The sequence below is a fragment of the Anser anser genome (assembly GCF_964211835.1).
Source record: "Anser anser genome assembly, chromosome: 11".
Lineage (NCBI taxonomy): Eukaryota > Metazoa > Chordata > Aves > Anseriformes > Anatidae > Anser > Anser anser.
Genome location: NC_139732.1, coordinates 10,206,203 through 10,232,912, shown reverse-complemented (window position 1 = coordinate 10,232,912; position 26,710 = coordinate 10,206,203). Strand labels below are relative to the sequence as shown.

Here is a 26,710-nt window from a genome sequence, read left to right as displayed (position 1 = left end):
GCGTGCTGGCTGAGGCGGGTGTATGAGGGAAGGTATGTGTTTGTGCCCAGAGCGAAAGTAATGTCTGTTTTCACTGGGTTTGTTTGTTTGTTTGTTTACAGACGCTATTTTGAGTGTTATATTGAAGCCAAATCAGCAAAATTGCATGATATATAAATAGAGATTGATCATGAAGACCTTTTGCGGAAGGGCTAACCCGACCACTGGTGCCATGGAGTGGTTAGAAGAGGATGAGAACTACGACTACCATCAGGAAATTGCAAGGTATGCTGGAAAATAACTGTACTATTTGCTTCTCTATCTTTTTTTGTTTTATCTTTGTGGAAATTCGAGGGACATGAGATGAGCACACTGCAGGACAGTCTAAATGTTATGGTTCCTAGGATTTTATGGGGCAGAATTATAGATGTAGAATTTTGTAAAGTATTCTCCAAGTAGTTCCAATTTTTTAAAAATACTTTTTGAGGTTCTGATTTTAATACCAACACTCACCCAACTGTGGCGAAGTATGTTGGCTAAATTTCTTAAAATACATAACACAGCAAATAATTGATGATCATCTGTTCCAGGCTCAAGTGGTTATTAATTTAGCTTAAGAATTATATTGCATTGTGTCCTAAGTTATAACAAATGCTAGCTTTAGCGAGAGGATCTTGGTAACAAATGATAGACCATTATTAGATAGCCTTTCATTGCTTTGTATGGCTTTATATGAATTTCCATATGTCCTGGCTGTTATTTCATAGCTGTTTGGTCTGTGTATTGGATCCACTGCTGAAGAGTGGATACATGCCAGTGGTTAATTAGTTCTCTCATATGCTGATGACCAGACCAGTGAACTGACTTCATTCCTTAGATCTGAGAAACCACTTGAGTCCTTAAAGGGTGTGTCGTGGTTATCTGCATGCTCATGGGCCCTGAGACTCTTTGCATTAATAGGTGAAAACCAAGGAGGTTATATGAGCAGTTGTGTAGTGTTCTGCACTATGTAGTATTTTGATTGGAATTTTATTTATTGTAGATCACGCTACGCAGACATGCTTCACGATAAAGACAGAGTAAGTATAGAAGCAAGAAACTTTTGAATGGTGAGAATATACTCATTTTTCTTTTCTTGAGAAGCTGTCACTGCATGACTGTACAGGTTTCTTTGAAAGATGAAGTGTTCGGATTTGTACTCTTCAAGATATCAGACCTGCTGCTGGATCAGGAGGTGCCTTCTTATGTCTGACTCTAGTACACTGCTGTTTACTGCAGAATGTGTTATTTACACTCAGTAGCTGCATTTTGATGCTGTACATCTGACATAACCTTTTAAAAGACTTCTCATATGTCTGCATTATGACCCCTGAAGCAAACATGCTGGTGGGATTGGGCATTTAATAAGCCATGTATGGACAGCAAATTGTATATAAGAAATTAACAAACTCTGCTACAATTATATGTCAGAAATGTTAAATATAATTGTTCAGAAAGGGATCCAACAGAACATTGTTAGATTTATAATGTCCAAAGATAGCAGATGATTTGGGAAGGTTTAATAAATTGTTTGGAAAGGATTGTCCTAAAATAGACTGTTATGAAGTAAATGTATGTTTTAATATGAATATTTTAGCTGATAGGTGGAAGCATTTGGTTTCTTTCCTGTTACTAACACTGCTGTGTTTGTAACCCCTCTTATTGGCACGTAACCAAAAGCCGCTATTTAAACATGTTGTTTCTCATGTACGAACGTCTTCCAGTAGATGTAGAGAGGAATCTAAATCCAAGATACTTCAGCTTTTTCCCTGGTGCAGGCCCTGTATGAGTATTTTAGTGATTCCTCAGGGGAAAAAAAATCAAAAACAAAACAAAACCAGTAGCATCTTACCTGGGTATTATTATTATTGCCTTCCAAAAATGTTGTATTGTATTTGTAAAGTATGCATGCAATGTAAATAGCTGACTGATTGGTGATGAGGAGAATGGTATAAGATTGATTTGCTGTAAATGAATTGCTCCCTCCAAAAATGCTTGTCTTTGCTGACAATGGCTTTGGTATGATGGTATGACTGTATAGCATAAAGAATGTCTGTAGGCCTTTTTCTGATTGTGAACTCATATAGTCTAAGAAGTCAAAATTTCTGCACAAAAAAGTGTATGAAGCTGAGAGGTCGCTGACTCCCCCCCCCCCTTTTTTTTTTAAATTTATTTCCACAGAACATGAAATATTACCAAGGTATTCGTGCTGCAGTGAGCCGAGTAAAAGAAAGAGGTGAAAAAGCAATTGTTCTCGACATAGGGACTGGCACAGGACTCCTGTCTATGATGGCAGCTTCAGCAGGTGCAGATTTCTGCTATGCAGTTGAGGTGAGCATTTGTAACTGATTGCACGTACTTGCATCCGTGTTTATAACCTCTAACTACAGTTGTTGTGTCTTCATGATCAGTCATGGGTGCATTTGCTTTTTTGTACTTTGCTTTCTGAAGTGCAAATTTGATGCCTTTTTATGTGTGTGAAAAAGGTAAATCTTACAAGAACATAGTTGAAAAGGCATAAAACATTTTTCATTTTTGGGACAGCTTCTGTAAATGTAGAGATCATCTAAGTCAAATTCTACAGTGTTCTGACTTTTCTACTTAAAAAACCTCAACGTTGATTAATGTTTTTGAAAATTTTGAGTATTCTCAAACCATATTGCTGATCTTCGTAAGTTTCAACTCTTGTAGGTGGCTTCTCAGGCCACTAAAATGTGGATGACATCTTAACAAAGAAACTGTCTCATAAACTGATTTTACCATCTCTGTGATTAGATAGAGCATCATAGTCCTTAACAGCCATTACTTATGTTAAGGATAACAACAGGAACATTTTGACCAGTTTAAGTTCTCTTTTTTTTAATGCATATGAAGAAACAGAGAACATTCACTTGTCCCTAGGTCACAGTCTTGAGAGCTATTGGTGCATAAGTTCTAATAGCAATATATTATTCCAGCTTTGGAACTTGGGCTAGGTTCCAAGGTGGTCACAAATTTCTTATCCTAAGTAGTCAAATTGTGTGGCCGGGTAGAATATGTAAAATTTTTTAGTTTAAAAGCAATCTGGTCATTAAGCCCTTCCAATACACTCTTCATCATTATGTTATTTACAGGCTATCTGCTTTCTTTATTATTCTCTTCACTCTGAAGGAAAGAAAACTTCTCTTCATTGTTACGCTGTCAATAAGAGCACATTTTTGGAATATTCCAGTGACTATTTGAGTGCCGGTTGCTTTTTTTTTCTTTTCTTTTATTATTATTACATCTTGAGACTAAGCCTTTTATAATGCATGTGTATCTTTATTTTTAAAAATAATGAGTTTGTTTAATGTAAATGTTAAAAAAATCATAAGGCATATTTTTTTTTGGTTTTCGAAAGATAAAGTGGTGTAGCTTTTGGAGACAGCTGATAACTGGGTTGGTAATGGTGACACTAGAGGTCTATGAACTTTTGAAATGAGGCTTGCTGTCTTGTTTCATGATAATGAACTTCAACCACAGGAAAATATACAGTTAAATTTTTGCAGGGCTAAACATGCTGCATTTTGTGTTGTATTTTTGAAAGCTAATGTTAGCTTACCGGTTTGTTATACTCTTGCTATTTACAGGTTTTCAAGCCCATGGCTAATGCAGCTGTGAAGATAGTGGAGAAAAATGGTTTTTGTGACAAGATCAAGGTAATCAACAAGCACTCCACTGAAGTCACAGTTGGGCCAGGTGAGAAATACAAGGCTAGGTTAAAAATCATTGGCAACTACCTCAAAACTGTGAAGGAATGTGACTTTTTAGTATTTTCTGAATGTTTTTAATTTATAAAAAAGAAATTCTTTTTTCGCTAGAAAGTAATGTTGGAAGGTTACTTCGAAAGGAAGTGTTTTTAGTAATATTTAAGTAGTCATTTGAATTTCTTATTAAACTTTTACAGGGAATTACTTTGCATTCTTCAGCAGGTTCTCTGGCAGGAATAAATTTTTGAATGACTTGTCTTTTCAGCATAACATCTTGAAAGGCTTATATGGTCTTAGTATTACAATATTAAATTATGTCTTTTAGATGGAGATATGCAGTGTCGTGCGAATATCCTGGTAACAGAATTATTTGACACAGAGCTGATAGGAGAAGGTGCCTTACCAACATATGAGCATGCGCACAAATACCTTGTACAGGTAAGAAAATACAGTCTGTTATTTATTCCTAGGGAAACTCTTGTCTTTTTTGGAATAGGATGGAGGTTATATTTGATTTAGGCTTCTGTATCATTTGTAAATAATCCAGCAGCTGTGCTAATTTCTTATTCAGATAATAATTTACTATGTTCATTCCTAGAATAAAGCTGATGGGGTATGTATCATAAATTACCATCTGTGAAATTATGCTTAATTTTATATTAAAACTAATAACTTGCTAATAACATTGCTTAGTAAACGTCTTTCAGAAAGGTATCCAGTTCTAATTTGGAGCTTTCCTTAGTAGTTGGTTCCAATGACAAATGGGTTCCAAGATGTTTTCAAAAACATTTTTTTTTCTCCTCCTAAATTTGATGGACTTCACATCCTAGGCATTCATTTTCCTTGTAAGAGGAGGCACTTGCCACTCTGTGTTTTTTGCCTGGGGAGATAGTTTAAACACTGTATTTAAATTAACAGCCAGTGTTGTTTTTTTTTGACATGTAATCCATGGGTATAATTTTATGGCTTTCTCCTTTACCCTTTTCAATTTTTCCCTTTAGTTAAAAGGTAGATGACACTTTAGCTTTCTAGGCTTCATTTCACATGTTTTACATATAAAAACAATATCACTCCATAACTTTGTACAGCTTCCCATGTTTAACTCTAAATTGTAATTAGTACATTTTGCAAAAGCATTGATCTTGGAATTCAGTTAGCTCATAGTTCACATTGTTTTTTTTAGAACAACTGTTATGTTTTCTGCCCTTTAATCAGGGTCAAAAAGTTGTCATTAAATAAATATTTGAGCCATTATTTTTCTGATTTACTCATTGCAAACACAAATTCTGTGTTAATGTTGATAGCGTAATAGTTATGTGCCTGGAGAAGCTCCAAACGGATTCCTCATCTCAGTATGAGAACTGCAATGCAAGTTTAACTCAGCAAATAAGCTGTTCTGTTGTGTCATTAATATAACAGTGATCTGGCCTTCTGAAAGACACCTAACAGGATGGATAAGTATAACATTTCACAGAGAGGTAGAGAGAAAAGTCTCTGAAATATTTGGAGTTTAAGATTTCAAAGTTCTCAGTCCAACTACTTGTTCTTTAAATTGTTTCACGTTTCAACTGATTTAATTCTCGTGCGTGTTAAGAAGTCACTTTGTTGAATGCTTCTACCCTTTGTTTTGCACACTTAGGAAGGATGTGAGGCAGTGCCTCACAGGGCAACAGTGTATGTCCAGTTAGTGGAATCCAAAAGAATGTGGTCCTGGAACAAACTGTTTCCTGTTTGTGTCGAAGCCGAGGACGGTGAAAAAATTGTCGTTTCCCCTTCAGAAATGGAGAACTGTCCAGGTGTTCCTTCTGTTTGTGATATCCAACTGAACCAGATGCCTTCAAGTGACTTCACTGTCCTTAGTGATGTGGTGACAATGTTCAGGTAAGCTAGGCATTGTTTTGTTCAAAGCAAAATTTTCCTGTTGTGCTTTTGGTATAAATTGTGCATCCAGCTTAGGAAGCAGGTGAGAATTTCTGAAGAGTGCTGAGTATTTCTTTTTTCAATTTTGATGCTTCTCTGCAGTGTGGATTTCAGTAAGCCAGTAAGGAGTGCTTCTACCTACTACAGAGTGCAGCTGGAGCCTGTAAAATCTGGCAAGGCACAAATCGTACTTTCTTGGTGGGATATTGACATGGACCCCTCCGGGACGATAAATTGCACAATGGCTCCATACTGGGTAAAATCCACTTCTGCTTTCCAGGTAATGCTGAGCCTTCAGATACTTTTCAGCAAATGACTTGCAGTAATTATTTTAAGTAAAGGTCATACTGGGTGATTTAAGCAGCTGTCTTGTAAACGGTATAGGAACTTTGCTGCTATTTTATGTATTGGAAGATGATAAACAAAATATAGAAGTGCTAAGTTAATTATGCACCTATTTTAGGTTTGCTTTAATGTAGAACTTAAAAACTGAAGCTGTCTTCTAAATGTACAATTCTTGATTTCTTTCTGTTACTTTCAACAAAGACTTCCACATATTTTTCCTTAAATAGTATCCATCCCTAGTCAAATTGTTATTCTGTGTTTTGCTTCCATGTAGTTATTGCATTAAATTTCCAAATATGTGTTAGCTTTATGGTAATATATTTATATTCACATAAAGAAGGATGGTGTGGATGAGTTGATACTGGATATTTAGAGGAATAAGAGATCACTATTAAATCAGACTCCCATGTTTTTGTATTTACTTGTAGGATAAACTTGGTCAAACAGAAACTACAGAATGATTTCTTACACTTAACTGTGTTTGAGGATAAAATTGAAAACTAGCAAGCTTCAGGGCATTAAAGGGCATTTAGCTTAAAACTCTTGCAGTGTAGAAAACAGCTTTTAGAAACACAAAATAGTTGTGATGTCATATCATAACGACACTAATTGAGCTCATTTGATACACGAAACTCCAGACACTGGTCACTGTTTCTAATATGGGTTTCTAACATAAGTGAACTATAGAGGCAAACCAGCATTAATAAATTAATTTTTTGATTTGTTTTTCATTTCATAAAACACAAGCTTAGTTACTCAGCAAGCCTGTGATCTCTGGCTTATTCTGTTGTAAAAAATCTATATCAAGTACCTTCAATACCCAGTATTAGGCCTTAGTCAGTCTTGCTAACATAAACAAGGTTCTTTCAACTAGTCATATATCAGTGCTTTGAAGTCAAGCCCATTCTTACTAATTGATTTCCTGTTATTTGTTTACGTCTCATGTACTATTTATGAGTTAATCCCTAATGTTTTGTCTCTCAACTCCTTTTCAGTGGAGAGATCACTGGATGCAGTGTGTATATTTTCTGCCAAGTGAGGAGCCAGTTCTCCAGGGTGAGAAGGTGTACCTGACTGCCTGTCGTGATGAGTACTCTGTGTGGTATAAGCTGCAGAAAGCCAGGTAACAGTATGTGGGTAAAAAAAAGGGGTGCACCGTATTTCAAGCTGCACTATTTGCTCGTAGGGATGTGCTGTTTTGTGGAAAAGGAAGACAAAACCCAAGAGACTACAAAAATTACTAAAAATGTAAATGGACTAAAACTCGCTTAAATGAACAGGTGAAAAAAAAGAAGTGATTCATAGAAACACAATTGAGCTTTGGACTGCAGCCTTATTCCTGGTGGTGGTGTGTGTAGCAGGGAAATGAAAACTACCTGTGGTTGGTTCCTGGAACTCCTAAAACATAACTTAGCTGAGCTAGAACGTAGGTAAGACAGTGAAGTAATTGCCATTTTGTCTCTCTTCATTTTCTATATTCCCAGTCAGCACCGTCTTTTTAACTTGAGGAAAAGACATAAGGATTAAGCTCTCAAAAGGAGCTTAATTGTGTTGGTTGTGATGACTGTAGCAATCAAGACTTTTTTTTTTTTAAAAAAAAAAAGTTCCAATTAGGAGTCCAAACAAGTGACTTTTTTTCTAAAAGTTCAAAGCCTAAAATACCTAACCGCCAGAGACCAGTCCAGTGGGATTTTTTTTTTTTCTGTAAAGGTAAAAATTGGCCTTTTGGGCTCCTTTTATTTTGAAATGCAAAGTCTAAAAAAGTGTCACTGGGGAGCTAGTAAATGTGAACAAGTACCAGTGGAGTCTATATGCATTAATGTGCATGCTAGTTAAAATGCATGAATTTACCTGTTTGGGAAAACAAATCTTTGATGCTGTAGTTAATCTTTCATTTAATTTCTGCTTCCCCCATACGTACTTCCAGAGGAGAAGACAATAAAGCAGATGTTTGTGTTGAGAGTCCAGTTTGTAGATGTCAGGCTCACCTTCTTTGGAATAGACCACGCTTTGGAGAATTAAATGATCAGAACAGAACACGCCAGTACATCAAGTCTTTGATGAATGTGAGTGCATGTTGCCTGTAGGTTTTCTGGCTTATGTGACAGATGTGTGTATTGTTTTATTTGAACTAGTTATTTTTGGAACCTCTTTCTCCCTTGCTAAGGAGCTTACTCATAAAGTATGTTTTATTTACATCAGCAAATGTAAGTTGGATTTTGTCATGGTACATTTTTGATGTTTTTTGTTTTAATAGCAAGCAGCCATTTTTTGAATAGAAACTTGTAGCAGCTCTGTGTACTTGTGAAGATGAGTATTGGTGACAGGATAAAGACAGACTTCTTAGGATCACGTTGAAATCAAAACATACATTCTTCTAAACACCCAATATGTGTTTATGCAGATTTTTTCAGACCAAAAGCAAGGGATTATATGAACATTTCTTAGAGTAATCTGTTCTGGGTGAAGTGGTTGTGTTAATCATTGTATCTCTCAGTCCTTATTTGCTATGGAACTGTGTGAAGTGGGGAAAAATGCCTTCAAAATGTCTAGAACTTAAACTCTTTCATCTGGAATAGGAATAACAATGGCAATTTATTTTCCTGTAGGTTCTGAGAACAGATAGTGTTTGCCTTTGCATCAGTGATGGCAGTCTGCTACCTGTGCTGGCTCACTATCTTGGAGCAAAGCAGGTATATTACTTCCTCCTGTTTATTTTTTTTCTGATGTTTTCATTTTAGCTTGGTATTTTGGGTTCTGTCGTACTCGATCCCATTATTGAATTATTTCCAGAGCCTCTTCAGTGCAAAGTGTGAAGGAGGCTCCAATTGTGATGAGATGCAGGTTAAATTTGTTTCTGTTCAAGTTGAAGTCTAGGGAGATAACAGTAACCAATTTTGATGTTTACCAGTGCATAGCCTTGAATGGAAGTGCTGTTTTTCATTTCTCGTTGATTGCTGTTTACCTTCTTATATCTTGGTGCTTTCGAAAATACTCTTTCTACTGACCGAAATGTCTGGCAGGTTTTTTTCTTTTCTCTTCACCATTCTATAATTACATTTATTATCTACTCTGAAGTGAAAGGGCTGTAACAGCAAGATAAGAAGCTTTAAGAATACTGAATCTGTGTAGATGTAAGACTGAGAGTTGCCTGACTGGTTCCCTTACGTATATACCTTACGTGATGTGGGCTTGCACAGGGCCCTCAAACTAAAATCTGAAAAATCAGTTGGACTGAATATCCAGGAATATCTAATGTCTGATACAAAGTTTGAAGTAAAAATCTATTCTGCATTTGAAAGAGCAGATGAATGGATATATTCTGGATAACCTCTGAAATACTTAGCTTTGGGAAAGCTTCTCTCAGCAGAAAGGTACCAGTAGAACTGACACTGTAAAATACAGTGTGGGTAAAAGAGCTTTAAAAGATCAAATAGAATAAAGGATAGAGGTACTAGCTTCAAAAGGCTGGTGTGCAGCTGTGCACATCAGAGCTCTCTCCAGCTAGCGTGATCAGATCGTGTTAAACCACGATTACAAGCGGTAAGAACCAGATGGGTGTTGATTCGTTACACTGGTGATGGGGTCAGTTGTAAGTGACCTGTTTTCTTTCTCTGCTAAGCTGAAGTCAGGGTGATGCACTCCTTATTCACATACGTCCAGAAGGAAAACAGTTCTTCCTAAAGCTCCCATCAGGATGAACCTAAATCCCCAAACTGCTGTCAGAGTGAGAATTTGAACATCTAGCTGACTGCAGCCTGGGTTTGAGGATTTTGCTGTAAGAGTTTCCTTTTTAGCAATATCCTTGCATTTATTCAGGGGTAATACATGCCTAGAGCAAACGATGTTATGTGCATCTTAAAAATGGAAAATAAATAGTTACGGTCTATTGTATGTGGTTTTTTTTCTTATGCAGCTGTGAAAACACATTATTTAGCCTGTAGCTATTGAGTGGTTTTTGTTACTGTTTAAGAAGCATGTGACAATGGGCTGTAGAATGGGTGCATAGTTCATTAGGGCATCAAAATATTTCCCTTGCTGTTTACTATGTAATCTTTTAACTGTTATGTATTTTCTTTAGGTATTTACATTAGAAAACTCTGCTGTGTCCCGTTCTGTCATGGAGAAAGTGAGTTTCAATTTTGTCTTGAAGTGGTAAATGAACTCTTGGCATTTCTAATGCCAAAGCTGATGATTTGGATTGTCCTTACATAATTACTTGGGAGTTAAATAAGATAAGTGAATGCATTTGATCATACAGTTTGACACAACAGTGGGAGGCAGAAAGATACTGGGGGGGAGGTGTTGTTCGTGTTTTTTAATAAGTTGTACAGAGCTGTGTGCTAATACTTGGAGGAATATATCCCATCTGAGAGAGATCCGATCTCACAGCTGTAACAAGCTGAATAGGTCACTGGGTACGTTGACCTGAGCAGAGGGAGTTAAAGCTGCAAGTGCTTGATCTCTCCTTGCAGATACCTGCCTGAGTTTCTGCTCTGCTGCTCTCATTGCATTGCTGATAAAAACCAAGCTGTTTGTTTCTGAAGTTTAGTGGAATGTGAGAGCATCACGTAGTTTGTACCAGTCTAATCTGGAAGGTGGCAACTAGCAGTTCTTTCTTCCAGCTGAGACAAGAATGGGAATGCTTCTTTTCTGTACTGCTTTTAAGAGAAAGTAGACAGTGAGTCCAAACTGCAGGTGATTTTTCAGCTGCTCCTTTAGGTAGAGTACAGGAGTACTCTAGAGTACAGCCCTCCGGCAAAGTGCAGACTATTCAGAAGAGGCAGCTAATATCTAAGAAGTGATTAAAAGCAGTTACTTGAAGTCCCTGCTCATCTGTGTCTGTTTCAGATGGCACTATAAAGTCTTAAAGACTATAAAAACAGGCAATTTAGGATGCAAACCTGGTTTCAATCACAAGCCAATTATTCAGTGTATTCATAGTTCCAGTAATATTTCTCTTTCTTGACTGTCCTTCCCATATGCTTCAGAGTGCAGATGAATAAAGGTGAGGCAAATGTTGTGACATCTGCCTTTTATGTACTTAATTGAAGGAATAGGAGGGTCACGTACTTTAGCTCACTAGGTGTGACATTTTGGCACTAATGGTGTGCACCCATCAGGAACAGGCTTGTATCATCCTCAGAGCTGAGTTAAGGAAGGCATTTTCTTAAAATTTCTTGTAGGTATTTCTTTCTTTCCTGTTTATTTTTTTCTTTGTTAAATTATTATTTTGATACAGGTTTGAATTTCAAATGTAGATTTTGATAAAGACAGAATATTGCTTTTATTTTAGTTTTTTAAGGCAAATCATCTTGAAGATAAAATCAAAATACTAGAAGCACGTCCTGAGTCACTGACATCATCTCATTTGGAAGATAAAACGGTATGTAATAGTTGTCCTGTACTGAATTTCAGTGGCCTGGAAGGGAGGGGAGAGTGAAAACGACTTTTGTTTTCCTTGTGTGCTACTGTAACCACAATACACCACAGTTCATACAAAGTGTAGTGAGCAGACAGTTGAGACTTTGTCGTACTGAAACTAAATGAAGCTTAATCTAAAGGCTTTGGGTTGGTTTTCTTTTTCATTTTTTGCTTTGTTTTCGGAAGGGTATGGCTTTCCTTTCCTGCATAATCTACACCAGTTTTAACAGCAGTTAAACCAGTTTAACTGTGTATGTGTTGCTAGTCTGTAGCTCTTCTTCCTGAAGCCAATCAGTAGATCATAGTCTATCAGGAAGTACCAGCATCCTTAAATTAAAATTTTCAAAGCTCTGTGACTCTTCTTCCAAAGCTTTCCAACTGAAAACTGCAACGTTTTTTTATTGGACTTTGTTGCATGGAATTTCATGTTAGAATTCACTGACTAGAACCCTAAAAAGATTTATGTTATGCAGTAATTAAATCTGTATGGAGAAGTTTTTATCTAGGTGTCTGTGCTTGCTGTATTGCATTGTCATCTACTGAAGTTATAAACAGCCTGTGTTATTGTTGGAGCTGTTGTTCTTTATGATAATGCTTTTTATCTCTTCCTTTGTTTGCCAAGATTTCCGTTCTTGTTGGAGAGCCGTTTTTCACTACAAGTTTGTTGCCGTGGCATAACCTGTATTTCTGGTATGCTAGGACAGCTGTGTGCAAGCATCTTGCCAGCAATGTCACTGTCCTGCCTCAGTCTGCTTCTTTGCATATGATGATCGTGGAGTTTCAGGTGAGGTTGTTTAGAACCACTTGATATTAATATGAATTCACTTAAAACTGAGTACTCTTTCAGGAGTTTTTAATGCCAAGTTTATCTTGTCTTCATACTGTTCACTTTGATATGCGTTGCACTTACCACCTGAGGAAAGAATATGGAACACCTTGAAAATGAGTTTTACCATATCTACAATCCCTTATCAGAAAATTACCTTGAAATTTTTTGCCATTTTCATTAAAAAGACTGAATGTTTTAAAGTAGTTCCTTAGGTTATCACTGAAGCATGTCAGAACTGGGGTTATTTATAAAATGTTACATTCTGTAAAATAACAGTTTTTAAAATGATTTTTTTTAGTGTAAGACTGTAAGCAGGATTCATAATTGCATGTTCATTTTCTTTGAACAACTAGAGAATGTACACAGTTCTAAACTTGGGCATAATAGGGGTCATACTACTATGAAAAGTAATCTTTCGGAAATTTTTCAAAGGTACACTTTTTTTTTAAGGACCCTAAGATGGTCAGTAAAGGTTATTAAGAGTTTGCCTACAATGACAATGGAAATTACAAAAGTACTTAATATGGAAAGTTTCTGTCCAGTAGCGTGAGGGAACTCTTTAGTCTGAAACTCACTAAAATATATGTATGAAACAAAAAATGAGTGTAATCTAACATATATTCACATAAGCATAATCTTCAGTTTATCTTTTCAAGATGCCAGCTCTTTTTTCACTCTTTTCTTCCTTCTGATTCACCAACTATGTAGTTTTGTGTCTAAGCCTCCGTTCCCTTAGTAGTTTCCTTATTCTAATACTCTTTAGCCTTGTTACCTCACTTCCACCTTTAATTTGTGCATCTGAAAACATGTATGTTCTTTTTCCCTGGGGGACTAATCACTCATACTGCATATTTTTCGGTTTTCTGCTTTCACAGTTTTCTGCGAAAATGTAGAGAATATGAAATATATTCTGAGAAAACAATGTAAATCTGAGTCATCATGTAATAGGAAGCAGAGGTTTAAGGACAAATCAATCGATGTTTTTAAGTAGGTGTATGCAGTTTACTAACAGTTTAGTTCACAGCTAAAGCTATTTCCATTAACAGAGCCAAAGAATATCCTATTTTCCTTTTTAGGACTTATGGAGAATCCGGAGTCCTTGTGGCTTCTGTGAAGGTTTTGATGTCCGGACTATGGATGATATGATTAAAGTAAGAAGACTGAAAGTAATTTCAGCACAAGTCTTAGCAAAAGAGAACAAAACTAACCTTGGCTTAAGAAAAAATGTATCTAGTGACTGTTTAAAACCGTGAATGTTAGACGGAACGCCATTGTTTCGGTTTCTTATAAATATTGTGGCTCTTTAGTTCTTGCAAAAGGGGTTGTGGGGTTGTGCATGTCTTGTCATTTGTCAAGCTGTTCAGTTTTCAAACCACTTGCAATGCTTTTGAAATGCTTCCATTATCCAAAAAGAAAAATCCTGTTCTCTATTCTGTGCTTGAAATAAAATCAGATGGGAGTTGTTTATAAATGAATCCTGCAGCACTTAACTTGCCCTTGCAGGTACTTTTGAGAGAAAAAGGCTCTTTGGCTTCCAAGGAACAGATATGATGGGTGAGATTTTTATCTCCATATTTGAGGTAGCCATTTAGATTGCCTTTCTAGTCTTTGTGGAGGAGTACAGGTAGTTCTAGAGTAGAGTTCATCTCAAGGGAGAAGAGAAGCTTAAATGCATTGTATCTTGAAAGTGCACATTTTTGTCTGACTACTGAGGACTGTAGTCCTAGCAATTAATTCATACATGTAGTATATTTTTTCCCTTGTGCTTAAGAAGTACAGTCCTGTCCTCTTGGAACTTTATTGTTTAAATATTCTGGGTTCAGGATACAAAGTTAACTTGAAAACAAGGACTATTTGCCTTTGAGTTGTTTTCAGATAGTTTTTTTTACTTTTTTTCTTCAGAGTTCTCTGGATTTTAGGGAGTCCAAGGAAGCAGAACCTCACCCTTTGTGGGAATATCCTTGCAAGTCACTTTCTGACCCCCTGGAAGTTTTGATATTTGACTTCAGAGAGACTGTACCACAACACTGTCTCAGCACAGAGGGTTCTGTAAATCTTTTACGGTGAGTTTTCTCATTGCAATAAATGTTCTCTTTTTTTTTTTTACCTCATCTTTAAACTGTGTGTGTTATGGTTAGCTAGCGGGATTGTACTTTACAGTTTTTAAAAATGTAACCTAAAGTTGCGGAGTTCACTCTGACGTGAATTTCCTGTGGTTACTCACAATGGGCTATAACAGTAAGGGGTAATTTCTCAGATAATATACCCTTATTTCATAAATAACATTTTGTCAGCTTTTACCATGATTTAAAACATAAACAGGTTAATTTATAGTTTATAGAAAACAAACTATTGTCTGGAAGTTTTTAATTATGGAATTTGTTCTTGTTGCTGAGTTCTTGCAGACAAAGCTTCTACTTATCTTTCCATATTACTCTGTTTAACGGCTTTGAAGTGTCCATTATCTTTCCCTTTAACTATAATTCTAACAATCTTGATATTTTTCACATCATCTGAGATACTTTTAACTATAACTACAGTTTGTAGTTATTTCTATTCAAGAATGAAATGCAGTTAAGAATTAAAAAACAGGAAGAAGGTACTTTTGTCTATCTAGTTTACATAACTTAAACATTGTTGCAGTCGTATGTTTCTCTTTGTGAAACCAAATGAATGATTTCACGAAATCCAGAACCATCTGCATATAGGATCTCTGTGCCTTTGCACTAGTTGTATTTAAGAGGCAATATGCTAGCATGACCTCTGTGCCTTGTGGAGCAGAGACTTGAAGTGAGATGGGATATGTGGTTTTCCCCAAAATGCAGAAACAATATAAACTGGGGTCTCTGAAGGATGTGCTCCCCAAATACACTGTATACTATATGCTGTGTAATCTTGACTGCTTGTTAAATGACTGTGTTTCTTAACAGATTAGTTATGACTTATGTTCTTCATTTTATTTTTTAGATTTCATATTTGCAAGTATTTAAAAAGTTGCTACCTATTTACCAAATGTACCTATTTATCTATTTTATTTATTCTGCTCTTCAACTTTTATTCAAAGAAACAAGTTATTCATGCTTTTACAGCTCTCACCCAAGCTACATAAGGAATAGGTTCAGAGTTTAGGATGTAGTATTATAAAGATAATGTTATGATGATGGGTTTTGATCCCCTAACTCTCTTCAGGAAGGGAAAAAGCCATGGAGCAGTTTTGTGGATGGAGTATCATCTTACTGCTGATATCTCAGTTAGTACAGGACTGATGCAGATTTCAAACGAAAAGGTACTTCTTCAAGCTAATTTTATTATCTCTCAAAGTCTGTAGGATTACAGTTCTGAAAAATGGGTCTCTGCTGGCTATGCATGGTTTATATAGTGCTCTTTGTTACACTCTTTGAATATTATGTAGACAGAACTAGTAGAGCTATCTGTTTATACTTTTGGGAGGAGCGGGAGATGAACCTTGAAATAAGAGAGTCTGAGCTGTAGTTTGGAACTACATGCAGAACTCAGATACAATGCTAGTTCAAAGTAGCATTTATACAAGTTATATACAACTCGTTTTATACAACTTCCCTTTCTCAGCTTAACAAAAGCAAAAAACTGGAGGGGAAGGAGTATTTTTGGTACTCTATGTAAATATTCTTTGACCAAGTCTGTCTGTTCGCTACAACTTCAGTACACAGTGTAGCATTTTAGATTGCATGTTATGCATTCCTGTAATGAATGGTTGGCAATGAAAGTGATAACTCTTATCTGATCTTTCTATACTGAACTGAGAACAAGAATTCTTGTGCTCTCATTGCATTATAATAATAATAATAATATCCAGTAATAGTCCAGTAATAATATCCTAGAGTTGTGACTACTTTCACTTTTAACTCTTTTCTGTAGGGAAACTGTGAATGGAATCCCCACTGCAAGCAAGCTGTCTATTTCTTCAGTTCTGTTATTGAATCAGAAACTCTGGCAGACCTTCCTAGTGCTGTCACATATGCTATAAATTTTGACACAAAGACAGGAGATATTGCAATGGATTTTAAACTATTATAAAATACTTTCCTTTTATTTCTAAATTATAATAAACTGATACAGTGTTCTTTGTATGGCAGAGGGTGTTTGTTTGTTTGTTTGTTTTTTATTGTGTTCAGAAAGCAAACAAACCATTCTGAAAAATATTTTTAAAACGTCCTTGTTTTCAAAATGTATAGCCGGAGAGGTAGCGAGAAATGTTTTAAGGACCTGTATTCCCAATAGGATTTATATCTGTACACCTACTTATTGCCATCTGTTTCATTGTGAAACTACATGGTATTTGGGGGTTTTGAATGTTATGGGGATAAAAAACAGTTGATGTACTGGCTATTACATGGCATATCAGTGGATGAAGACACTAACCCTTACACTGACATTAGATAGAAATTAGTTAAACCACCTGTTTTTAGGCTTGCTTTTGCTGCTGTAAAATGGAAACTAATCGTGAGAATGCACGAAAAGAAACCCCAAGTCAAGCTACATATGTGTAGCAGTATGTGTCAGTACACATATTAAGGAAAAGCAATGTACATTTTGGTTAGTATTAGATTGAAATGTTTAGTAAATTAAAGTATGTTGGACTGACATTCTGCTGGAGTCTGATATGCTGCATTTCTGAAGAGACAGTGGCCCAGTGGAAAGATATACCTGGAGATTAGAATATGTACATATTCAGGTTAATTGGAAATGACAAACTGATAATTGTCTGACCAGAAACAAAAGTAAAAGAGCCATAGTCTCAAAACTTGCACATTTCTAGGATATATGTAATGTGCGTATATGATTAAAGTTTTGGCTTATACTCATTCCCTCAGTGGTCTGAATGATATCTGCAAGTTCAGGTAAGTTGTACGTTGTTCTGCAATAGATGTTGTCCACAGCTGAGGTTTTCTTAGTTCCATTCTAAATCATATTGGCAGAGGTTGCAGTGTGTGACCACGTGTGCAATTAATTTTGATTTAGATGGACAGTCAATTGCTGTATCTGTTTTGTATGTGTGATCTATTAAGTGAAGTAGAAAAATCAATGTACTCTCTGTCCTAAATTATGTCAGCCAGCTGCAGGGATAACTGCTTGCTAGAGCTACTCCCATTTCCTCTGAGCAGCAACTTCTGTCAAGTGATAGGAATGGTAGAAAGAAGCCATGAGGGAGCAGGAGCCTACTCTAGTCTGCCTTGTCACCAAGAAATGTAATTCTGGTGAGTAGGAATTTTAATTCTTAAGGGTGTGATCATATTTATAGACCTGAAAGACATCTAAAATATTGCTAAATTTTTCAGAACTGTTTTCCTGACAGAGGTCTTAGACCCAGTAGTTATTACCATATTTTCAAAAATACTGCATTTTTATATTAAGATCATATTTATATATAACATCAATAAAAGACAGTTGTGCAAATCAGAATGTATTGTGTACCTTCTAGTCTCTCGGGGGAGAATGCAGCAGAAAACATCTAGATACTGCCTGCTGTGGCCTGACACAGAAAGTTTGAACTGCTGTTCTGCAGTACAAAAAGCTTCTGAAGGTGCTTTACACTTACTTCTCAAATGATGCGGGTTCTAACAGAAGCTTACAGTATTCTGAAGAGAACACAGAATGAAAGTACAGCAATATATTAGAATTTATATGCTTAAAAAATAAATACATAAAAAATAAAACCACAACTGAGGTTACAATATTTTAATGTCTAATGTTAACCTTCTCAAAGATAACTGCATACATATGTGCCTGAATCATACTACTTAAGGAAAAAAAAATCAACATAAATTTGCTGACATGCAAAATGGAAGAAATCCATGTCGATGGGAATTTGTAGTTTGTTATTAGTATTATATGTGGGAGATATGTGGTCATTGCAGTAGGTATTAGGCATGGTGACCTAGAGGTATTCTTAAACCATCTTGATAATGAGAGACTTGATATTATTGAGATTCACAGGTTGGTGTAGTGAAAGTCAAAGCCATAAGGATAGTGTAGTGGCATATCTGCAGAATTCTGCTTCCAGAACTGAACTGTGGCAATTAATATGAATCACATTATCTTCATGTGATGAAAAACATCTTAAGTTTCAAAATGCCTGGAGCAGTAATTACGCTGCTGCTGTCCAAAGGGGGGGGAAGCTGGAAAGCTGGAGCACTGTGCATATTTTAGCACCTGTGGGTTCCTTAGAGGGAAAAACAGTCTGATAGATGTGCTTGGGAAACCTTGTGCATGTATTAATCCTCTGTGAGGGCTATCAACATTGTGAATGGTTTCTGGTTACGGTTATGCATTCAGACAGGCACTGAAACTGCTTTAGGGATTTGATTCAAACATGCTGGAATCTGTTATGTTGAAGCAAACCCTTACCACATGTACAGTTGGAACATTTTCACAAAGGTCACATCATTCATCAAATTCTGGTACATACAAAAGATGATTGTGTTGATAAGAATCTGTGTGAATGAGGGGAAGCTTTGTTCACCTCTAATTAGGAGGATTTAGCATATGTATCAGTATTCCTTGGCTTTTGTAAATTCTTCAGGGTAAAATTCAAAATCTACTGTGATACGTAAATTGTGTGGAAAACAGCTTCTTATAGGGGATACTGGCCATTCCTTACATGTGTGTGCTTTTAAAGGAAAACAAAACAAAATACTTCCATCTCTGTCCTCTTCCACAAGGCATTTTACTGCAGGAACACAGGAAACAAACAAACAAACAAACAAAAAAGCCATTTTATCAGAAAAACATCTACCCAACAGCAACATTTAGACTTCTATTTGTTCCCAGACCTGACAGAAGCATTGCCATGATGTGCCGAGTTGAAAAACTTCTAGCTGTTGATATCTTAATAAGCAGAACATCCTATTTACTCTTGGAAGGAAACTTTCTCTGTGCTGCCACCAGAGGCATTTTTTTCCCTAAATGACAACAGGTTTGATCCTGACTAGGCCTACAGGCATAGATGCATGTTTTAAAAGAAACATGATCCCCCTGCCACCACTGAACTAATAGTATTATAGCTTGTATATTACATGAGAGCCAGTGTGTAACTGGATGATTTTTTTTGTGGCACAAGAAGAGATGCTTGCACTAAAGATGTAGGTTTTATTCAGGTATTAAGAATGATCATCAATCAAAAAGTTTTGCTGTTCACATTTAAATTCCCTATTGTGGTTCTGCTGCAAAAATAACTTTTCTGTAGCATTGAATTGTGATGAAAGTTTTACTAATACTTGGGTGGTTGTTACTGTGTGGTTATCACACCACTAATCCACAAGAGGGTGCTGAGAACCCACTTTTATTTTTTTAATGTATTTTCAGTTCATACATATTTACTTCCTATAAGGAAAAGTGCACAGACTTTCAATGCAGCTGTCTCATTTTCTGTACAAATAAAATGCTTGTGATGTTATAAGATACATACACATACATGTACTGAAATAGAAAACTAGTACAAAACCAGTGATAACTGCTAGTAAGAGTAATGTGGATTTGCACCTACAATAAAAAGGCAGGTGAAATGTCTCATGTTAAGTACACCGAGTGAATAATACTTTATGAAAGTGAGATTGTCTTAGTCCTGATGAAGGACAAGTCTTGCATTTTATTTAAAGGGTGTTAAGTCATGGCAGCTGCAAGTTTTGTTCCTGTGTTTGCAAAAAGGGTACCTTTTGTCTAAGGGCTGGACAGTTCAAGAACTGGGATCAAGGAGCTTGCTTTTCTTCTTCATTAGTCCCTTTGAAACTGCTCTGTGTAGGCTTCCTGCATTTAACGAGATAGAGGATGCAGTTCAAGACTAATTCATTTAGGCACTCATCTTTTGTATTCTATTTGTAGTTACAGCTGGTTGTTAGGAGGGGAAGAGACTTACAGCTTCTTAATGTTAGATTTTTTTTTTTCTAGTGACGATTGTGAGCTGAATACAATGGGTGCTTGCATCACCATTTTACCTTATTGACTCTGGGGGCATTGCAAACTGTTAATTTGGTTTGGTACTTGTTTTCAAACTCAATGTTTCCAGTCATTTAATGTGGATTAATGATTAAGACACTTCTTCTCAGAGAGAGGCATGTATAATTATCCACATTCTTCAGATGAGGAAAAAGCAAGAGTGCTTTGTGTAGGCGTTAATGTGTTTCATCTGCCCTGAGATCGCTGTAAGATTAGGGCCTCAGGAGCTAAAAATGACTTGCTCAAGGCCATGCAGAGTAAACTAATCCCCTGACTTCCTTGCTCTGCTTTAATCATTTGTTTTCTTAGTGCAGTGTGATTTCAAGTGCAGCCTTATGAGGTTTGACCGAGATACAGCAGATAAAGGCTCAGAGGCAGCAAATCCTTGGATACTTCAGTAATTAAAACCATGGTTTAAAAAAAAAAAAGTGTATATACATATAAGGCCATAGGGCTTTGTTTTTGTTTTGAAAGACTGTCACAAAGCTGACCCAGTTTTGTTTTTTCTTTCCCAGCAGGATTCTTATCTAGGATTTGAGAGCCCTAAGGATGCCTCTTCTGTGGACAAGGGCACTAATGAAAGAATGAGAGCTGATTATCTTCATGTATGTGAAGGGAAAGCCCTGCACCGGAGGGTATTCTTTGCAGTCGTGTGGGTCCTGGGGTATGTTGGCTCTGACATGCACCCTGGAGACTGGACAAGCAGCTTTTCTCCTTCCTCAGGGTTTTGCTCAAGTGCAGCTGCCTAATGTATTGCAGCAGCAGCGTGTTTGTTGTGGATGTTGTCTCTTGCTCCTCTCATTTTCTGCAACCTCTGCTTTTTCTGGCCTTGTACATCACTCTCTGAGGTGGAGAGTGGCGCTTGCGCAGTGGAAGAAATAATGGGCACTGCAATTTATTGGGCTTCTGCTTCTCAAGGCTGATGGATCCTGCTATATCTGTACTCCAATAAAGCAACTGCTTGCTTCATGTTAAAGAGTATCTAAGAAACCAATTATTCACAACCCTGAGAATCAGCAAATAAATCAAGCAGCTGCGATGAATGGCATTGGGAGAGAGACAAACAGCATTCATTACAGCACTTGAACATGTCATATTTCTCCTCAACTGTAATATTTCTAGGAAACATTGAAGTGACTGTGCTGTAGGCCTACATACATAATCTCATACCCACTTTGCAGGCAACTGCAAAGTCATTTACACTGAAGGATTGATGATCAGCCCTGTCTCTAGTCAGAAAGGGCTGTGAAAGCATCCGGAACTAATTAGCAACGAAGCGACTCTCCCGGAGCCTCCAGCTGGGGAAGAGGATGGGAGAAGCAGCCAGGAGCAAGTTTAGCCGGGGATCCCAGCAGAATCTCAATGTGCTGACCTCCCAGGGCCGCCGGTTTGGGGTCGGGGGGCGTCGTATTGGGGCCGCCTCAGCCGCGCTCCCGCTCCCCTCAGCCCTGGCACCTGCCAGGGCCCAGCCCCGCTCCTGATTGGCCGAGCCCCCTCCTCAGGCCGGCCGCCATTTTGGCCTCCTGCCGCCTGAGGGCAGGGGGCGGCCATTTTCTCCTCGCACCCCGTCGACTCTCCCCGCTGCGGCGGACGAGGCGGCGAGGGACGGCGGCCGGGAAGGGCAGCTGTAAGCCGGGCTGGGGAGGCGTTTGTGCTGACGGGGCTGGGGGGGAAGGATTGGGGACGGGGACAGGTCTGGCCCTGAGGTGTAAAACCGCCGAGGGGGCGGCTGTGGTGGGGCTGTAGGTCAGAGGCTTGCTTTCTTCGCGTTAGGAGAACAGTGGGACTTCAGAAATGAAACTTCACGTGTCGAGTGCCGTCTGTGAGACTTTCAGACTCAGAAAACCAAGCACACATGTGGGTAATAAACTGGTGTGACAAAAATACTCCTACCATATAATTTTGCTTGCTCTCTTGCCACATGTGTGTCCTGGCATGCTGGGACTTTGTACCAAGTAAGCTGATGACAAGACAGTGGCTTTAGTATTGCATGCTTATGCCTCTGGTGTTTCAAAACAGCAGTAGCAATTAGGGTCTCTTTATCTCCTCAGTTGATGTCCAAGAGTTCTCCATGATACTTCTTGTCGCTCGTTTCCTGTGAGTGAAGCCTCTGTACTATGGCCTTTTAGTGGAAAGCTTTTGAAGAGGAAAAAATACTTTGAACTCTCCTTCTGTAGAGATACAAAGCAAAAGGTTTAATTTCTTTAGCACTAGACTTAGTTGCTTGTAGGTCCAGTTTGCTGAGAAACTTTCATTTTTCTTTACGAATAATAAAATATCTCTAAATAGCAATTTTTCAAGCCACGCTGACTGACAAAAAAGCAGAAGGCAGTAGTTTGTCTTGTTTTGTGTTTCTGCCCCCCTTTAAGGACCCTTTCTGTGTTATGGCTTGTATTTACATCGTACCTTTCCTTATTATAGGTGAAAGAGGCGGGCGGGTGGGAACCATCAAAGGAAAACATTGGTCACAGAGTTCAGTTTTGGATTAACTTTAGTCTTAATTTTGTTGTAGTTTATACAAGCAAGGCTGAACGCTCAGGGGAGGGTTCATTACATTAAAAGCTAGTCATCCCTGGTTCTTTTAAAACAGAAAATTGCTTGCCATTTAAAAAAAAATGCATCTTTATCATAGCACCTGTGTTAAGTGAGGGAGCTGAGATACACATTAACCTCAGCTGCCTACCTGTCTCTGTGATTAGGCATCTCAGGTAGTGTGCTCCCATCCTAGTGATCAGAATGGCCTTTGGACTCTCAGTCTGTCAATTTCATTCAGTTCACAGAGTTCATGTGATGGCTCACTTGTCATTGAGCCTTGGCCTTGCCAAAACCAATGGCAAAACTCTCTCTCTCATTCTTCCTGCGTCCCTTGTGCCTTGAGGACCAGTCTGTCCATCCTGAGAGTGATGCAGAGGTTTCAAGAGGCTAACAAAAAAGCAAGCCAAAAGTCTCCCAGAATTAGGGGGACTTCTCTTAAGCAAAAGGTGTTTCTCCCTACAAAAAGGTCTCATCTAAAGTTTATACTTCTGGAGCTGTGCCAGGCTAGGAAAAAGAACCAAAAAACTTTATCTGAAGGTACTGAAGGCATGTGGAAAATGTGGTAAGATGACAACAAAGTGTATCTTGTTCAGCCTCTGTGGTGTTAGGGAGCACTGTTCCTGAGACTCTAGACATAGTGTGCAGAAGGATGAAGGTCGTGTGGAGGCATGTTAATGTTTTATGGTCTTGTGCTGAAAACTGTGCTAATGTATTAAGTTAGGGTGTGTATTTGCAGCCATTTTCTCAAGAGGACATCAGAAGCTCATATTTTTTTAGGTTTGACTGCATGTGTCCTGGTTTTCATATTTTTAAGTTATTTTCTGTTAAAAGTTTCTCCATTCTGTTAGTTTATTTAATTGACTCAATTTTATCTTCACAGGACACAGGAGATATGTAGAGAAAGGTCCTTGGAAAGCACAGTGACACCTCTTTGTTTCCATAGTATATCAAGGGTGATTCTAACTGTACTTCTGTTTACAGATCAGCGCTTCTTACATGTTCTGCTTTGCACGAAACTTGGCAGGGAAGTTGTATCTCTTCTATTACCTATCCTCCCTTCTCTTTTTGCATAATACATGACTAGTGTTCAGCAAAAAGTAGCAGTTCCCTTTATGTTACAAAGCAGACTAAAAGAATAGTAAAGTCTTACGAGGAGCGGCTGAGGGAGCTGGGCTTGTTCAGCCTGGAGAAGAGGAGGCTCAGGGGCGACCTTATCGCTCTCTACAGTTACCTTAAAGGAGGCTGTAGAGAGGTGGGGGTTGGTCTGTTCTCCCACGTGCCTAGTGACAGGACGAGGGGGAATGGGCGAAAGTTGCGACAGGGGAGTTTTAGGTTGGATGTTAGGAAGTACTTCTTTACCGAAAGGGTTATTAAGCATTGGAACGGGCTGCCCAGGGAGGTGGTGGAGTCACCATCCCTGGAGGTCTTTAAAAGACGTTTAGATGTAGAGCTTAGGGATATGGTTTAGTGGAGTACTTAGTGTTAGGTCGGAGGTTGGACTCGATGATCTTGAGGTCTCTTCCAACCTAGAAATCTGTGATACTGTGATACTGTCAACTTCCATTAAATGTTTTTTCACCCTCACTTGCATTACCTTGACACACACCCTGCAAGATGCATCGAATAAGTCTTCAAAAAGGGAAGAAGGCAGGAAAAGATCTAGGAAAGAATGTGTCTTCGTATTTCAGTACAAAACAGTCTCTTTGTCTAGTTTACTAGGGCACTCTACTCCACAGGTTTCATGGGTATATATTGACAATACATTCAATTTCTCTGTGTTTTCTTTTGTGCTTGTCACAGGGAGGGCTCTCTTCAAGGTCAATTTCCTGTTGTGTTCGTATGCACTGCCTGTGCTGTCTGGCTATGGTTTTCTTTGAGGTTTAAAGATCATGTGAGTGAAACAGCAGCGTGGGGCTATAAGTAGCATTTTCCTTCCAAAAGGGCACCAGCACCTTGCATGATCCAAGCAGTTCTTCCCACAATAGGTTAATGTCAGGGTTGTGCTATGGAGAGTGAACTCCTCTAATTATCCCTTGTAGCTATGCTAATGTACAGATGTGGTTGGCAGCAGGCTCCTTGTTCCACAGTGGAAGTCGTCAGGTTATCAACAGGAGTTTTGTGATAAGGAAATGATGCGGTGCTTCTAAGTGCTGTTCAGCCCTTTTTTTCTCTCTTTTTTTTTTCCCTCCTTTGAAGCCTCACTCAATGGGAAGACATGTCCCATTTAGAATGCTGCCATTTTTGTGTTTGTCATGGTGCCAGTCAGCTAAGTCATGTAGTCTGCCTGAATAAATAAAGGTATTTTCTCACAGGAGATCATCTGTTCAGATCGATGCAATGCCTTATATCCACTGCCAGCTTCCTGCTGCTTTCTTGGATGCTGCTGCCTATATCCCTTTGCTGAAGGGAAGAGTATTCTGCTTGTGTCTCAGCCTCTAGCTGAGAACTAAGATACACTGCCCCATTCTTTACCTTCCCTTGAAAGCTGAGAGCTATGAGTCTCTTTTTGACACAGTCTGTATTTGCATTCCCTAGGTTGGCTGGGCAACAGCTAATCATAGAATTATATTTCAAATAAGGTTTAATATAAAAGCTTACATAAAACTAAAGGCAAGCTTGGTGTAACCTTGCTTCTCAGAAATAAAACTATCCAGAACTGTATATTCTGTGGAGTGTCATCAAAATAACTAAGGGCCATTTAGTATTTTTTCATGTTCTTAACATTTTTTTCCTTTTGCGATGCTCCTGTGTCTCTGTAGTACACCTGCCAAGCCAGTGTCCCCCTCTCCCACCCCTTTGCCCTTCGCCTCCCCCATGCTGGAGGGGAGCTGGAAGTACGATCTTCTTGCCCAGTGCCTTGACAAGGAGTTATTCATAGCTGAAGAGTTTCTAGTAGCAAAAGGCGGTTCTGCCGATGTTTAAAACATGATTTTTTTTTAATTTTTTTTATTTTTTTGGGAACAAGCAAGGTCCCAAATAGATAATTATGCATGCACTTGTAAACAGTGACTACCCAGAAGCAAAAGAAGTTCTGAAATTTTCTCCTGTTCTCAAACCAAACACAGGACTGAGTGGGACCTTCTGGTTTGCTCTGTCTGGTCCCTGCCTGGGGTAAGCCTCATGCGTATAATTTTCTCTTTACAGATACACCACCCTCTTGTTTTAAAAGCAAGCAGTTACTTTTTTTTTTTAAATTTTTTTTTTTTTTTACATTCCACTGTGGTCATTTGGAAGCTGCTTTTGAACTTCACTGGTCTTGTGGTCAGAAACCTTCTAATTGTCAGCCTCTGGGAGTCCAGTCATGGACAAGGGCTTTTTATACTGGATAGGGGGCAATTGCCCAGCATTTCACCAGACTCAGCATTTGTTTCTGTCGGTGTATGATAAATGCTATGTTTACAGCTTCTAATTTGCTCTAACGCTGGAGCAAACAGCTGCAGAATGGTAACCCGAGGGTTCTGCCTTGAGGTGGAAGCACACGCAAGGTCAGCTGTGGGTAAGAGGGATCTCACCAGTGTAAGCACCGATAGTTTGTGTGTGCCACAGAGTTCCAAGAACACCAGTCTCATAATTAATGAAGTAGCTACAGCATGAAGTCCTTCTTATGTGCTTATTTTGAGATAAAAGACACAGTTTGTTAAAAGTCTGAGTTTGCGGCAGCTATAAATAGCTTTCTCAGCAAATGTGGAAAAGGGAAATTATATGTAACTAAGGAGAAACAGAAAATAGAGTTTAAATACCTGTTTCATAACAGCCCCTTAATTTGGGGCTGAGATAATGGACTAGGCTGCATACTGAGAATCAGTTTGTCTTGTGTGATACACCTTTCATTAGAAATATATTTAGCATAGTGCTTGGCACCGTACTAGGCCTAGGAACTCTTTCATTTCCCATCTTGCGGGACTTGCAACTGCCTGTTGTTCCTTGATAGCCTGCA

At 38.2% G+C, this 26,710-nt stretch overlaps 1 protein-coding gene across 3 annotated transcripts in view; it reads left to right on the top strand.

Moving 5' to 3' along the window:
- Positions 1-26,710, top strand: part of PRMT7 (protein arginine methyltransferase 7) — a 52,517-nt gene that overhangs the window by 349 nt on the left and 25,458 nt on the right. For 2 of the 3 annotated variants that reach the window (XM_083851394.1, XM_083851395.1), the window contains exons 2-18: positions 102-264; positions 1,022-1,058; positions 2,200-2,349; positions 3,627-3,735; positions 4,072-4,184; positions 5,386-5,627; positions 5,769-5,946; positions 7,007-7,134; positions 7,939-8,077; positions 8,621-8,704; positions 10,093-10,140; positions 11,308-11,397; positions 12,058-12,219; positions 13,341-13,415; positions 14,167-14,327; positions 15,454-15,550; positions 16,162-17,116. In XM_083851394.1, coding sequence (XP_083707520.1) covers positions 170-264; positions 1,022-1,058; positions 2,200-2,349; positions 3,627-3,735; positions 4,072-4,184; positions 5,386-5,627; positions 5,769-5,946; positions 7,007-7,134; positions 7,939-8,077; positions 8,621-8,704; positions 10,093-10,140; positions 11,308-11,397; positions 12,058-12,219; positions 13,341-13,415; positions 14,167-14,327; positions 15,454-15,550; positions 16,162-16,320 — 2,067 coding nt within the window. In that variant the 5' untranslated portion in view covers positions 102-169 and the 3' untranslated portion in view covers positions 16,321-17,116. Of the gene's footprint in view, positions 1-101; positions 265-1,021; positions 1,059-2,199; positions 2,350-3,626; positions 3,736-4,071; positions 4,185-5,385; positions 5,628-5,768; positions 5,947-7,006; positions 7,135-7,938; positions 8,078-8,620; positions 8,705-10,092; positions 10,141-11,307; positions 11,398-12,057; positions 12,220-13,340; positions 13,416-14,166; positions 14,328-15,453; positions 15,551-16,161; positions 17,117-20,756; positions 21,866-26,710 lie in introns of those variants that run through there. The other variant, XR_014588909.1, reaches the window with a different exon arrangement.